Source organism: Ursus arctos, chromosome X, assembly GCF_023065955.2.
Source record: "Ursus arctos isolate Adak ecotype North America chromosome X, UrsArc2.0, whole genome shotgun sequence".
In the NCBI taxonomy this organism is placed as follows: domain Eukaryota; kingdom Metazoa; phylum Chordata; class Mammalia; order Carnivora; family Ursidae; genus Ursus; species Ursus arctos.
The window spans coordinates 14,746,034-14,759,665 of record NC_079873.1 but is presented as its reverse complement, the minus strand read 5'-3'; the positions used below and the strand labels follow the sequence as shown (position 1 = coordinate 14,759,665).

The 13,632-nt window shown below is 39.0% G+C and overlaps 1 protein-coding gene across 4 annotated transcripts in view; it reads right to left on the bottom strand.

The window, feature by feature from the left end:
* Positions 1-3,653: 3,653 nt before the first annotated feature.
* The window catches only part of PPEF1 (protein phosphatase with EF-hand domain 1), a 122,315-nt gene continuing 112,336 nt past the window's right edge, over positions 3,654-13,632 (bottom strand). For all 4 annotated transcript variants that reach the window (XM_026480229.4, XM_044377565.3, XM_057310353.1 and 1 more), the window contains 4 exons: positions 13,015-13,121; positions 6,565-6,728; positions 5,124-5,208; positions 3,654-4,256 (listed from right to left, as the gene is read on the bottom strand). In XM_026480229.4, coding sequence (XP_026336014.1) covers positions 4,048-4,256; positions 5,124-5,208; positions 6,565-6,728; positions 13,015-13,121 — 565 coding nt within the window. In that variant the 3' untranslated portion in view covers positions 3,654-4,047. The remainder of the gene's footprint in view (positions 4,257-5,123; positions 5,209-6,564; positions 6,729-13,014; positions 13,122-13,632) is intronic.

The window sequence follows — 13,632 nt, the reverse complement described above, 5'->3', positions numbered from 1 at the left end:
TCCAGCTTAATCTATAAAGTTAAGGCGGTTCCCAGCAAAATCCACCAGGAGATTTCACAGAAATCCTAAAATGTACAGACCTCGTTTTGTAGGCGTTTCTGTTCCAGGACACCTCGCTTCATACATGCAGCTGATTCATGAACACGGACCTCGGGCCGGCGCTCTACCTCAGCCTGAGGAAGCTTATCTAACACACCTGTTTTCTCCCAACCACTTCTCCCCGCCCCCCATCCCACCCCCGGGCCTTTTCGCGCTTAGGAACAACACAGAAAGCACTTCACACTACGTTTGAGGATCATTTTAAACAGTAAAATCACCAACACCAAGCACACAAATATCAAAAAGTGGGGCACTAAATACAGCACGTGAAGGCCGCTCGTTTACAACATGACAGCTGAACTGGCTAGAAAGGATTTGCTTATAGAGGTTCCTGCTTTCACGGGATTATTCCCCGCAATTGCTGTGCCAGGGTGGTGACTTCACAGGTCATCATGGCACCAGCCGCCAGTCCATCTACGGGGAGAAATTTGATGAGAATTTCTGAAGCACACGGGTCCTGGGATCTTATCCACGGCAAATGCTGGACCCTACACAAACAGTCCCCGGTTTTTCATCTGCATTTGCCAAAGCCTGAGCGGTCGGATGGCAAGCATGTGGTCTTTGCAAGATGAGCGAGGGCAGGAATACCGTGCACGCCATGGAGCGCTCTGGGTCCGGGAATGGCAAGACCGGCAACAAGATCACCATCACCGACTGCGGACAAACCTCATAAACTTGACTTGTGTTTTATGTTAACTACCATACCGTGCCTTCTGTAGCTCAGGAGGGTACCCCTTCACCCCCATCTGCTCAAAATCCCCAATCTTTGGGCTCTCGCTGCAGCTCTATGGGTTCCATATTTTCCTTATTCCCCTCCAAGCCTAGCTGGATAGCAGTTTAGAATTATGAAATAAAAACTAAACAAAGACTTCTGCTTAAAAATACATGTCAGAAGGAAACTTGAAAAAAACCTGAATCACTCTATTGTCCACCTGAAACTAAGATAACACTGTATGTTAACTAACTGGAATTAAAATAAAAATGTAAAAATATACATATGTCAGAAAGAAAGTGAAAAATAAAGTCACAGACCGGGAGAAGATAATCTGCTCCCCAGATAAACAAAGGATTAGTATCAAGGAGAGTTTTAAAGTTCCTAGAAATCAATAAGAAAAAGACAAGTAGCTATTAGAAAAATGAGCAAAAGAACAAGCATTTTCTTAAAAGAAAACAGACTGGCCAACAAAGATGTTCCATCTCATTTGTAATAAAGAAATATAAACTAAAAGTGAGATTTCACAACTCTATATAGTGTACGCATATACTTTGTAAAATTGAAATGTGGCTAAGCACCACTCATGTTTCAAGCAGAAGTTTTACAGCATTAAATAAAAATCTTCAGTAAAATCAAGTACATTTTTAGGTAAAATTTCCAACAAGGCATATAATTCCAGCAATTAGAAGCCCAAGGAAGAAAATGAGAGTTCCAGAAAGAACCCCGATAACAGATAACCAAACGATATTCAGGAAGCAACAAAAAAAGACTCATCCTCGACTGCCAGGGATTGGACATTTCTTAAAACCACTATCCTGGGATTATCGGTGGATTTTCATGTGAGATAATGGGGCAAAAGCTCTACATACATCAGGTTGTACGCCTTCGGAGCACTCATCAAGATTCTGTTCTTTTGGGGTGCCTGGGTGGCCCAGTCGGTTGAGCGGCTGCCTTCGGCTCGGGTCATGATCCCAGGGTTGTGGGATCGAACCCCACATCGGGCTCCTTGGTCAGTGGGGAGACTGTTTCTCCCTTTGCCTGCCGCTCCCCCTGCTTGTGCTCTTGCTCTCTCTCGAAGAAAAGAAAGATTGTTTTTTTGGAACCACTCTCAGTACGAAATTCTGTATCAGTCAGGGTTCTCTCTCTCTCTCTCTAAAACCAGTAGAAGGGGCTTATGCAAATGTGGGAGCTGGGTAAGGAGGCTCTGGAAGACGCCATACCTGGTGTTGGAGCTCGAAGTCCACAGGGCCGGTAGTCAGAAGGGGAAGATGAAAAGCGGCTCGAACCCACAAGTACAAGCTGGCACCCCACAAGAACGGACTGCAGACTGAGTCCACTCTTACGGTCTCTGGCATCGGTAATGAGGTCATCCTGCGGAAGCCACGGCCCTTCATCACGGAGATTACACACACCTGGCCCAGGAGTCGCCTCACAGAACTAAGCACACACCTGGCCCAGGAATCAAAGAAGCTGACAGAGGATCCGGGGGAACTTAGAGCAATTTTGGGCCACTTCACACCAACAGAGTGACTCAGCAGCTCAGCCACGGTGTGTGTGAGCTGTACTATGGCAGCTACTTCCCTTTGCCTTCCCGATCACTCAAGAATCTCCCCGGCCCCCCACTTTAACCAGAAACATACAAGAATGGAAATTCTGAGAAATGTAGTTCAGCCTGGCCAAACTGACACATCGCAAAGCCATCATATTCTTTAATGGTGTGTCTCTTCAGACCCTCCTTTTGTTTTTGAGTTAGCCTTAGAAAATCACATTTTTCTCTAAGAAACAGTCCATTCACCTATTTTTAAAAATGGCTACTCACAGTATTCTTGTGAACTAGTTTCAGCAATTTCTGGTAGAGCTATAGTTATATTCCTTTTCACTCATTACTATGGTTATCTTAGGTTGTTTCTAATTTAATTGCATTATGATCAGAGAATGTAGTATCTTTGTTTTGTTGGTTGGTATTTGAGATATGTGTTGTACATGGTCAATTTTTATAAATGTTCCATGTGTGCTTGAAAACAATGCATATTCTCTAAAACTGATTCCAGAGTACACACACACACAATTAGGTGGATTAACTGGGTTGTCCAAAAGTCTATACACTATTTTTTTATGTACATGGTCAATTCCTGACATAGGTATATTTAGAATCTCCATCAATTTCTCCTAGTAATGTCAATTTTTGCATTATAAATTTTAACATTCTGTTATTAGATGCATATATGTTTATAGTTCTTCTATCTTCCTGGCAAATCATTCCTCTTAGCATTCAGTAATGACCCTTTTTATCCCTAATGATATTTTTTGCCTCAAAGTCTACATCCTGTCCGACGTTAGTATTGCTACCGTTTTAATTATGCTCTTTTTTTCTTGCCTACTGGGGGTTTGTTTTACTTTCTTGCCAGCTCTGCTATGCATTTGAAAAAGATATTTGTTATATTTTATCCATTATTCCTGGTGTGCGTACCAGGTAGGGTTGTGGATATCTAACCTGGCATATTGATAGATCTTAAGGTTCTGAAAATTAGAAAGAAATGAAACACATACTTGCCTTTAAAGAGAAATCTATTATGTTTGATATGCAATTGGAATAGCAGAATAAATTGCACAGTGTATGCATAATCAAGGCCCAATGAAGGTGTCAAACAATATTAACTATAGGGCTCAATCTGAATTGTGTTCACTTTGTATCTCCAACAGACAAGAAAAAAATAGGATTTTTCAAACAATTCACTTCTGCAGCTTCCCCCAAGAATCTGATATGGCCCCCATCCCTCAAGCGTGGTTCCCCCAAGATTGAGAATCACTGGTTTTATAGTCTCCAAAGAAGATTCAGTTTAAAGATGGACATACTTTATTCCGTTAATAGTTTGGTATTCCTCCTCCCATCCCTCAGTCACTCACACTTGTTGTACTTTTCTCTGGTGCTCTGCGGGTTTCTTTCAACATGTTTCCAAACTTCAAGAGGCCAACACTAGGCTCAAACCCAGTTTCTGCCTGGCAATGTGTGAGTCCTAACACTGGAACCAAATCCTATCAGCTGTCATTTAACCTAGTCTTACCAATGACCGCTTCCTGGGGACTTCAAAAACCCACACTATACATCTGCTCATGGCATGAACGGGGGTCTACTTTTCTCTACTACTGATTATGAATTACAAGGGTTCTGGAAAGATGGTGTCAGTGATTTGGGCCCAAGAGTTTACAAGGAGGGAAAGCCCTAGTTCTTGTTAAGGAAGGTTGCCATCTGATTTGCTCAACTTATCCAATTTATGCACTACATAGAAAGCCTTTAGAAACTCATTAAAGTCAATGCTTCCATCTTTGTTTAAGTCCATTCTTTCAGCGAGCTCATCAACTTGAAAATCATCAATATGAATGCTGTAGTGACTATTGAAGAGTTTCCACATGGCACGAAATTCTTCCATGGAAATCAGGCCTAAAGGAAGATAGAAGAAGGCTGTGAGTGTTGGTTTTGAGACCCACCTAATGGAGGTGTGGGTAAGTTATACTGATTGAATAGTCCTAATGAGAATCTCACTCACATGCCTGACCATCAAGACACTGAAGGAAATAGAAAAGTCAGACTGTCAATATAAGAAACAATATGTCACTTTCAATTACCAGGGGATCCTGAGATTATTTCAAACCTGGAATGAGTATACACTGAAGGGATGGGAGTAGATTGTGGACTGGGGACTCTATGTGGTATAGAAGTTGCAAGATCTAAAATCTAAGGGAAAGGGACATGAAAGTACAGGGAGAAGATACCCTGGCCCTTTATAAGAGGATTGCAAACAGTGGCTCTGCCATGTTTTATAGGCAATGGTTTACTTTCATATTTTGATTATTGACTTTTGGTATTCAGTGACCTCTGCACTTGGGCATTATCCGATGAATTTTTTTGGAGTTTGAAAATAAGTAATTGTGCCTCAAAGCCAAGCAGAAATGAATTTTCATGGCCCTGAGTCCCAAAAACAGAATCAGAAGTCCAGGAATGATTTTTATTGCCTGGAGTAACCACTGTGTTTAATGGCCAGGAAATTATCTTTTCATCTGTGCTGGTGACTTACAAAGGGAGTTATTCTTGTCTAATAGATCCAGAGGCCTATAGGGACCGTAAGGTCTTGAATACAGTTTTTGGACAAACTAAAACAATAATAATATCAAACATGAGTTTATTCCCTGCTCTGAGTTAAATCAAGTTTGGGCGAAGAATGCAACAGATGAAAACAGAGTTCTGCTTTCTGAGAAACAGATTAGCCTTTGTTTTCTACTGCTACTGAACTAATCAATGCTCATTTACCTGAGTGATCAGAGTCAATGACATTGAAGATGATTTGCAGGTCAGAGCGGTATCTGTACAGAGTTTCAATTAGAGTAGATTGAGCCTAAAATAAAGATGTTCTAAGTGTTAAAACACATAGAATTACTAATACAGGTCAATTTTAGTAAATGGAACAAACACAAAACATTATCACCAGTTCAAAGGATGTGATTTAGATAGAAATTTGAGAAGGCAGGCCTTCCTTGGAAAACCAACCGTCTTTCAGCAAAGACAAGACCACGCTCTTGTATGCGGAAGCAAGTGCAGCCTGCATTCGTCAGAGAGCTGGGCCCACGCCAACGAGGAAGCGATGAACAACAGCCAACATTAACTGAGAACACTTGAGTGCGGGCTCTGTGCCTAGAGTTTTCCATGGGTCATTTCATTCTGTCCTCGATAAGAGCCCCAAGGACGAGAATTATTATTATGTCCATTTTACAGATTAGGAAACAGAGAGGTAAAGTAAGTTTCCCAAGGTTCCCATTGCTGGTAAATGGGATCCGACTCTCAGCTGCCTGAAGCCAAGGCCTATGGGTTTGGTCACCGTGGTAAACTGTGTCTTAGGTGAAGCCAAAAGCCTCCTTGGTGTGGGTATTTTACTCTCCCACCTACACTTTACTTTTCTCCTCTCTGCTCTTACCTTCTCATCTCCCCTGCAAACAATCACCCCATTCTTAGTTCCCATCAGCTCCCTTTTAGCCCGGTGTTATAACTAATTGCCAAAGGGTTGTTAATTAATAAGTATGGGCGGTGGTGTCTGATAATCCTCCCTGGGGTATTCCCATTTTAATAAGAGATTCTAAAGTTTACAAATCTTGAAGGCATAAAATGTCATGTCAGCAAGTCTATATCCTCACAGTTTAATAGGGAGTCTGTTGAGGATTTTAAGGGGGAGCTGAATGAAAGAATGGATGCCATATTTGCCCTTCTGCTGGACAGCATGTCAGAGAAGAATCACATATTTGACATGGATTTGCTTGCAGAAACTTCTTCTTTTTCCATCTTGCATGTTCTTAGAAGGCACAAATTTCCTGAACAGATCACAATGTACCTGGGAGAGCCCCCTTAGGACTTTCCCAAGACTGCCACGCCCATCCACCAGATGATTCCCACTCCCCAACTTTTCAAAGGACAGAGTTCCTCTTATAGGTTGCCTGAAGGGTGTTTCCCTCCAGCCAGGTTTTTTTGTTTGTTAGTTTTAAAGAGAAAGAGCACATGTGTGAGGGTGGGGAGGGGCAGAGGGAGAGAGAGAATCCCAAGCAGACCCCACACTGAGCTCAGAGCCCGATGCGGGGCTCGATCCCACGATCCATGACATCATGACCTGAGCTGAAACCAAGAGTTTGATGCTTAACTGACTGAGCCACGCAGGCACCTCATTGCTCCAGCCAGGTTTTAGGTGGGGCTACGTTTCACTTGCCTCTTTCACAGGTTTCTGAATGTGGATATCCTGGAAGCTGGACATGTAGTTAATATTTCCATTTTTGTCTGTGGTTACCAGATGTGAACTCAGGGATCTCCATGGTAAGTTCAGCCCCAAAATGTTCTCCATGGAAAAAGCCCACTGGCCCATAGAAAGTTTTCCTAACAACAACAACGAAAAACAAAGCCCATATCATTGGTTGATAATTTGGTAAAGAAATGCAACCTATTTGGCAGAGCCAGTGAGCAGCCTGGCGTTTTGAGGCCTGGGTGCCTCCTGCTCCCCTTTGTGATTTGTCCCAATAGGCACCACAGTTCTGGTGTATAATATGGTAATTCCACACTTCCATACATCACCCTGTGCTCATCACAACCAGTGCAATCCTAATCCCTAGCACCTCTTTCACCCATCCCTCACCCACCTCCCCTCTGGTAACCAGCAGTTTGTTCTCTAGAGTTAAGAGTCTGTTTCTTGATTTGTCTCTCTCACTCTCTTATTTTTTCCCTTTGCTTGTTTTGTTTTTTAAATTCCACATGAGTGAAATCATATGGTAGTTTTCTTTCTCTGGCTTATTTCACTTAGCATATACTCTCTAGCTCCATCCATGCTGTTGCAAATGGCAAGATTTCATTCTTTCTTATGGCTGAGTAATATTCCATTGTGTATGTATACCACTATTCTTTATCCATTCATCAATCAATGGACACTTGCGTTGCTTCCATATCTTGGCTATAGTAAATAATGTTGCTATAAACATAGGGGCGCGTGTATCCCTTTGAATTAGTGTTCTTGTATTCTTTGGGTAAATACCCTGTAGTGTGATTGCTGGGTTGTAAGGTATTCCTATTTTTAACTTTTTGAGGACCCTCCATACTGTTTTCCACAGTGGCTGCCCCGGTTTGCACCAATAGGGCACAAGGGTTCCTTTTTCTCTACATCCTCGCCAACACCTGTTGTTTCTTGTGTTGTTGATTTTAGCCATTCTGACAGGTGTGAGGTGATATCTCATTGTGGTTTTGATTTGCATTTCCCTGATAATGAGTAATGTTGAGCATCTTTTCATGTGTCTCCTGGCCATAATTCTTTTTTTAAAATTAATGTTCAACACATACCGAAAAGTTCACAAAACAAATACAGAGCTCAGTGAATTATCACAAAGGAAGTTCCTATGTAGCCACCATTAAGGACAAGAAATAGAACATTGCCCAGTACCATATGATTTCACTCGTGAAATTTAAGAAACAAATGAGCAAAGGGAGGGAAAAAGAGAGGCAAACCAAGAAACAGACTCTTAACTGTAGAGAACACACTGAAGGTTACCAGAGGGGAGGTGGGTGGGTGGATGGGCGAGACAGGTGATGGGGATTAAGGAGGGCACATGTCCTGATGAACATTGGGTGATGTATGGAAGTGTGGAATCACTATACTATACACCTGAAACTAATATTACACTGTATGTTAACTAACTGGAACTTAAATAAAAACTCAAAGTTAAAAAAAAAAAAAGAAAAGAGAGAGAACATTGCCAATATTCAAAAGGCCCCCTTGTGGCCTCTCACAATTACTACCACCTCCCACTTTACTAAGGAGAGCTGCTATCCTGATTTCTAACACTATAATTTACCTTTTGTCTTTTTTGATCTATATGTAAATGGAATCATGAAGTATATATCCTGGGGGGAGTCTGGCTTCTTTTGCTTAACACTAAGTTCATGAGAGTCACCCATGTTGTTCCATTCAGTTTCAGCATCTTCATTGTCATTGGTGTATGGTATTCCATGGTGTGAATACACACAATGTATATATCCACCTACTGTTGGTGGACATTAGGGTTATCCCCAGTTCGGGGCTATTACAAATAGTGTTGCTAAGAACATTTCTGTACATGCCCTTTTGGTGCATCGAACCTACAGCTCAATTTGAAAAGAATTTATATCTTGACAACTTCAGCCCTTGAACACAGTAATATCTATCTATTTATTTCAGTCCTTTTTAATTTCTCTTAATAATATTTTAGAAATCTCATACATCAGTCATTAGGTTCCTTCCTCAGTACTTGCTTATCTGCTGTGAATGGTATCTTTTAAGATTTTCATTATCTAAAAGTTAATTCCTAGCTATACCAGTTATCAGTTTATTCCTGCTCAGCTCCAAATCTACCCTTCTTTGCCCTGTTTTGTGACACTGGAACTGAAACCTGTAAATATTTCTCTTTTGGCAGCTGGTATAATGTCAGTAGAGGGTACAGGAAGAATGCTCTAAGACTTGGCAGAAGAAACGCTTCTGGTATGCTTTCCTTCTTGCTTTTACAGCACAGCATGGTTGCCAGAGGTATGTGGGAAATGCATTGGCACCCACTATCTAGTCAATTTCACTGGCACCACAGTGAATGCCTTCCTTGCCAGGAGTGTGTGGGAGACTCAGTGGTACACAGTCCAGAGGGTTTTGCTGGCACCCCAGTGGGTTGCTCCATCCTCTTCAGTCGTGGCCCCCAGCTATAGACCAGCTTTGACATGGGATGCCTCAGTGAACTTCCACCCCATCTAGTGGGCTACAGTCACTCCCTCTTCAGTGAGGTCTGAATCTTAGCCTTCGTGGGGGTAGGGGACTCTTCCAAGTTTGTTCCTTCCTTGGGTACACTCTCTCAGCCTTAGAGATAGCAGCTGTTCCCTACAATTTCTATTCCTGTATTCTTTAGAGTTCTCTTTTAGCCATTTTAGTAATTAATCACCTTTTACTAGTTAGTAATTCTTTATATTAAATTTCTCTGTTCAAATTATTGCTGTGGTTTCTGTCTCAAGAGACTCTAACCAATATACTAATATATGGAAATGCAATCAATTTCTGTGTATTGACTTTGTGTTCTACTTGTTAAATTCACTTATTAATTCTAATAGTTTTTCTGTGTCTTTATTTGGGTTTTCTGAATACTCAGTTATGTTGTCTACACATAGTAACATTTTATTTCTTCCTTTTTAATTCTTATCATCTTATTTAACTTGCCTTATTGCAGTAGCTAGCATCCCTAGTACAATGTTGAACAATCTTGAGAGTAGACATCTGTATTAGTTTCCTACTACTGCTGTAACAAATTACCACAGACTTAGTGGCTTAAAACAACACAAATTTATTCTCTTAAAGTTCTGGAGATTAGAAATCCAAAATCTGTTTGCTGGGCCAAGTCAAAGTGTCAGCAGGGCTAGTTCCTTTGGGAAATTCTGATGGGAGGATCCATTTTCTTCCCCTTTTCAGCTTCTAAAGGCTGCCTATATTCCTTGGCTTGAGGCATCTTCCTCTATTTTCAGGGTGTATCATTTCAATATTTGCTTCTATCAGCACATCACCTTCTCCTCCAACTCTGACTCCTCTCACATCCCTCTTATAAGAACCATTGTGATTATATCAATTCCACCTAGATAATGCAGGTTAGTCTCCTTAGGTCAAGATCATTATTTTAATCACATCTACAAAATCCCTTTAGCCATATAAGGTAACATTCAGAGATTCTGGGAATTAGGATGTAGACACATTGGGGGATAGGAATTATTCAGCATCTTTCTCTCATTCCCAATCTTAGAAGAAGAGGTTTCAACATTACTCCATCAAGTGTGCTATTTTCTATAGGCTTTGTTAGATATCCTTTATGAGATTAAGGAAATTTGCTTCTATTTTTAGTTTTCTAAGTGTTTTCTAAAGCCATGAAACCAAGGTAAAATACATCCAACAAGTTTTTCTTATTTTGAGAGAATCATGACTTCTTTAATTTAGTTAAAGCAGTGAATTACACTGATTAATTTCTGAATATTAAAACAACCTAGAATTCCTAACATTTCTAGAATAAACCAAACTTTGTTGTGCTCTATTAACCTTTTGCTATTATTTCATTTAGGATTTTTTTCATCTAAATTTATGAGTGAGATTACCCATTAATTTTCCTTTTCCATAATGTTTTTGTTACATTTTGGTATCAAGGTTATGCTGACCTCCTAAAATAATCTTGGAAATATTCCTTCTATTTCCATTCTCTGGAAGAGTTTGTGTAATACTGGTGTTATTCTTAAATGTATATTGTAAAAGCTAATGAAACTATCCGAACTAAGGTTTCTTTGTGGCAAGTTTCAAAATTTCAGATCCCATTTTCTTCAACAGTTATAGGATTGTTCAGATTTTCTATTTTTTGGTGTGTGTCCGTTTTGGTAAGAGAGAGAGAGTGTGTGTGTGTGTGTGTACATATTTTAGGAATTTGTCCATTTAATCTAAAGTGTCAATTATTAGCATAAGAGTTTTTATAATACCTCTTATGAGCTTTTTAATATCTGTAAAGTCTGTAGTAATATCTCCCCTTTCAATTCTGGCATTGGTTATTTCTCTCTCTCTTTCTCCTTACCAGTGTTTTATCAACTTTACCAGTTTCTTCAAAGAATCTTTATTTTTTTACTTTGTTGATCAGTTTCATATTTTAAAATATTAAAATATATGCATGTTCAGTGCTTCTCTAACTTGCATCTTATAAGTTTCAATATGTTGCATTTTCATTATCATTCAATTGCAGAATTCTAATTTCCACTGTTATTTCTCCTTTGATCTGAGTTACTTAGAAGTGTATTTCTCATTTCGAAGCCCCAGGGAATTTTCTGGCTACCTTCTGTCAATTCACTATGATAGAAAATGTATTCTGTATATTTCGAATACAAAATTTGTTGAGATTTGCTTTCTGTTCCAATTTATAATCAATTTTTGTAAGTGTTCCATTTGTGCTTGACAAAAATGTATATTCTGCAATGTTGGGTGCAGGATTCTATATACATCTTTTAGGGAAAGTCTGCTAATCTTTTTGTCAGTTAATTCTTTTAGTTAAAGGAGTGTTAAAATCTCCCAATATGATGGTAGATTTTTCTACTTCTATTTGTTCTGTTCATTTTTTTACATATTTTTGAGGCTATATTAATCGGTACATACACATTTAGTATGGATTCAACTGGCAAACTGAATATTTTATCATCATAAAGTGTCCCTTTTTATTTCTAGTAATGTATATTTCCTTAGAGTCTACTTTGTCTAATATTAATAGAGCTGTTCCAACTTTGATTTTGTTAGTATTTTCATGTTATATCTTTTCCTAAATTTTATTTTCAGTGTTTTGTGTATATGATTCCACTGTCTACTGGCTTCTATTGCAACTATTGAGAAGTCTGATAACAGTCTAATTGTTTTCTCTTTGTAGCAATGTGTACTTCTCTCTGCTTTTAAGATATTTTTATTTGCTGTTGGTGCTCTGTAGTTTCTCCACAAGTGTGTATAGGTGTGAATTTAATTTTTTTATCCTGTTTGAGAAACACTATACCTCTCTACCTGTGCATATGAATTGCTCATCAGTTCTGGAAAAGTCTCAGCCATAATCATGTCAAATATATCCTCTCTTACAGTCTCTCCTCCTGGGACCCTGAGTAGATGTATGTTAGACTTTTACTGTCCATAACTCTTAATCTTTCTAATTCTTTCTTAAGCAATGTCTACTCTTCTGTTTAACACATCCATTATGGTTTTTTTTAACAAGTATATTTTTATACCTATTTGGTTCTTCAAATCATTTTCAAATGCATGTCTGAAATTCCATCTTTTATTTCTTTAAACATGTCTTAGTTGTTTGTATTTGTATTTGATAATTCTAATATCTGATATCTTTAGGGAACTAAATCTGTAGTTTGCTGTTTCTACTGACTCTTACTCATGGTAGCTTGTCTCCTTGTTTGTTTCATGATCTTTGGTTATGAACTCGTGGTTGATCTTACTCTCGGGATATATTAGTGGCCAAAATTACGGATGCATCCCTTGAACATGGGTTTGCACTTGCTTGCCAAGAGTCAGGAGGCACTACAAACACAAGCCTACCATAGCCACTTTGAGGGCCCAAGCTTGATGTAGAAGTCTCAGATCCAGCTTATCCATCTTTCTGTTATCCCATGGTTTAGTCTCAGGATTGAATGTTACACCAAAATTAGCATTTGCCCTCAGGACAATCTACCATTTTGGGCTTGCTTGCTGCTCCATGCTCCCATATGTGGTTTCAAAAAACCTTTCAAGAGGAAAGAAAATGTTTCCTAGATATTTATCTTACTGTGAGACTAGTAGATGCATTAAAATTCTGTATCCTCTAGAATATAGCTGTTTCTTAACAGGAGGGCCTTATAGAGTATTTACTCTGAGATACGACCAGAAGAGAAGGGTTGTTGTTTTAAGTTGAAAGAAACTTACTGCAAAGGAGGAATGTGGCTTTTTTCAAGCACATAATGGATTATATTTTATTTTTATCTCTATCTTTCCTTGCTAGTAAAAATAGAAAACTGAAATCTTGAGAACCAAAAAAAAAAAAAAAGAAAAAAAGAAAACTGATTTGTATGTAAGCTGGTATGTTAAGAAATGGTAAGCATTACATAATTTTATTACCTGATTTACTGCGGTCTTGAAGTTGGAAAGCACGAATGAGGTCAGTTTTTCTTGAAATCATTCTCTCTTTCAATATCCTGATGGCACTACTCTCAATAGCATTCACCCTATGTCAACGAAACAATTATTAGGTGAAAGACACATAAATCATCCCACTGTGTCTTGTTTTAATGTGTTATGTTACCACTTACCAGTTTCTACATCAAATGAATTGCCTAATTTCACACACGCCCTGTTACTAGGTGGTCAGTGTGCACGTATTATGAAATTTTAAAAGGATTACCACTGGCGTTTTCTTTTTTATTTCAAAGATTTACACAAGCAATTGATGTCTGAGCATATCCAAGATAATTTTTAAAAACAAGAAAAATAAAGAGGGACTTGCTATAGCAGACACTACAATTTCCAGTGAAGTTGCTTAAATCAAACAATAGGTATTGACAGAAGAGAAGACAGATGCACGAGCAGAACATAATAGCAACTGCATAAACTTAGTGAACTATATATGGCAACAATATATATGACAAAGGAGGTATTACAATTCAGTAGAAAAGGGCAATTTTTTTTAACATGGTGCTAACATAGTTATCTGTCTGGATGCTAAACCACCTCGACCAT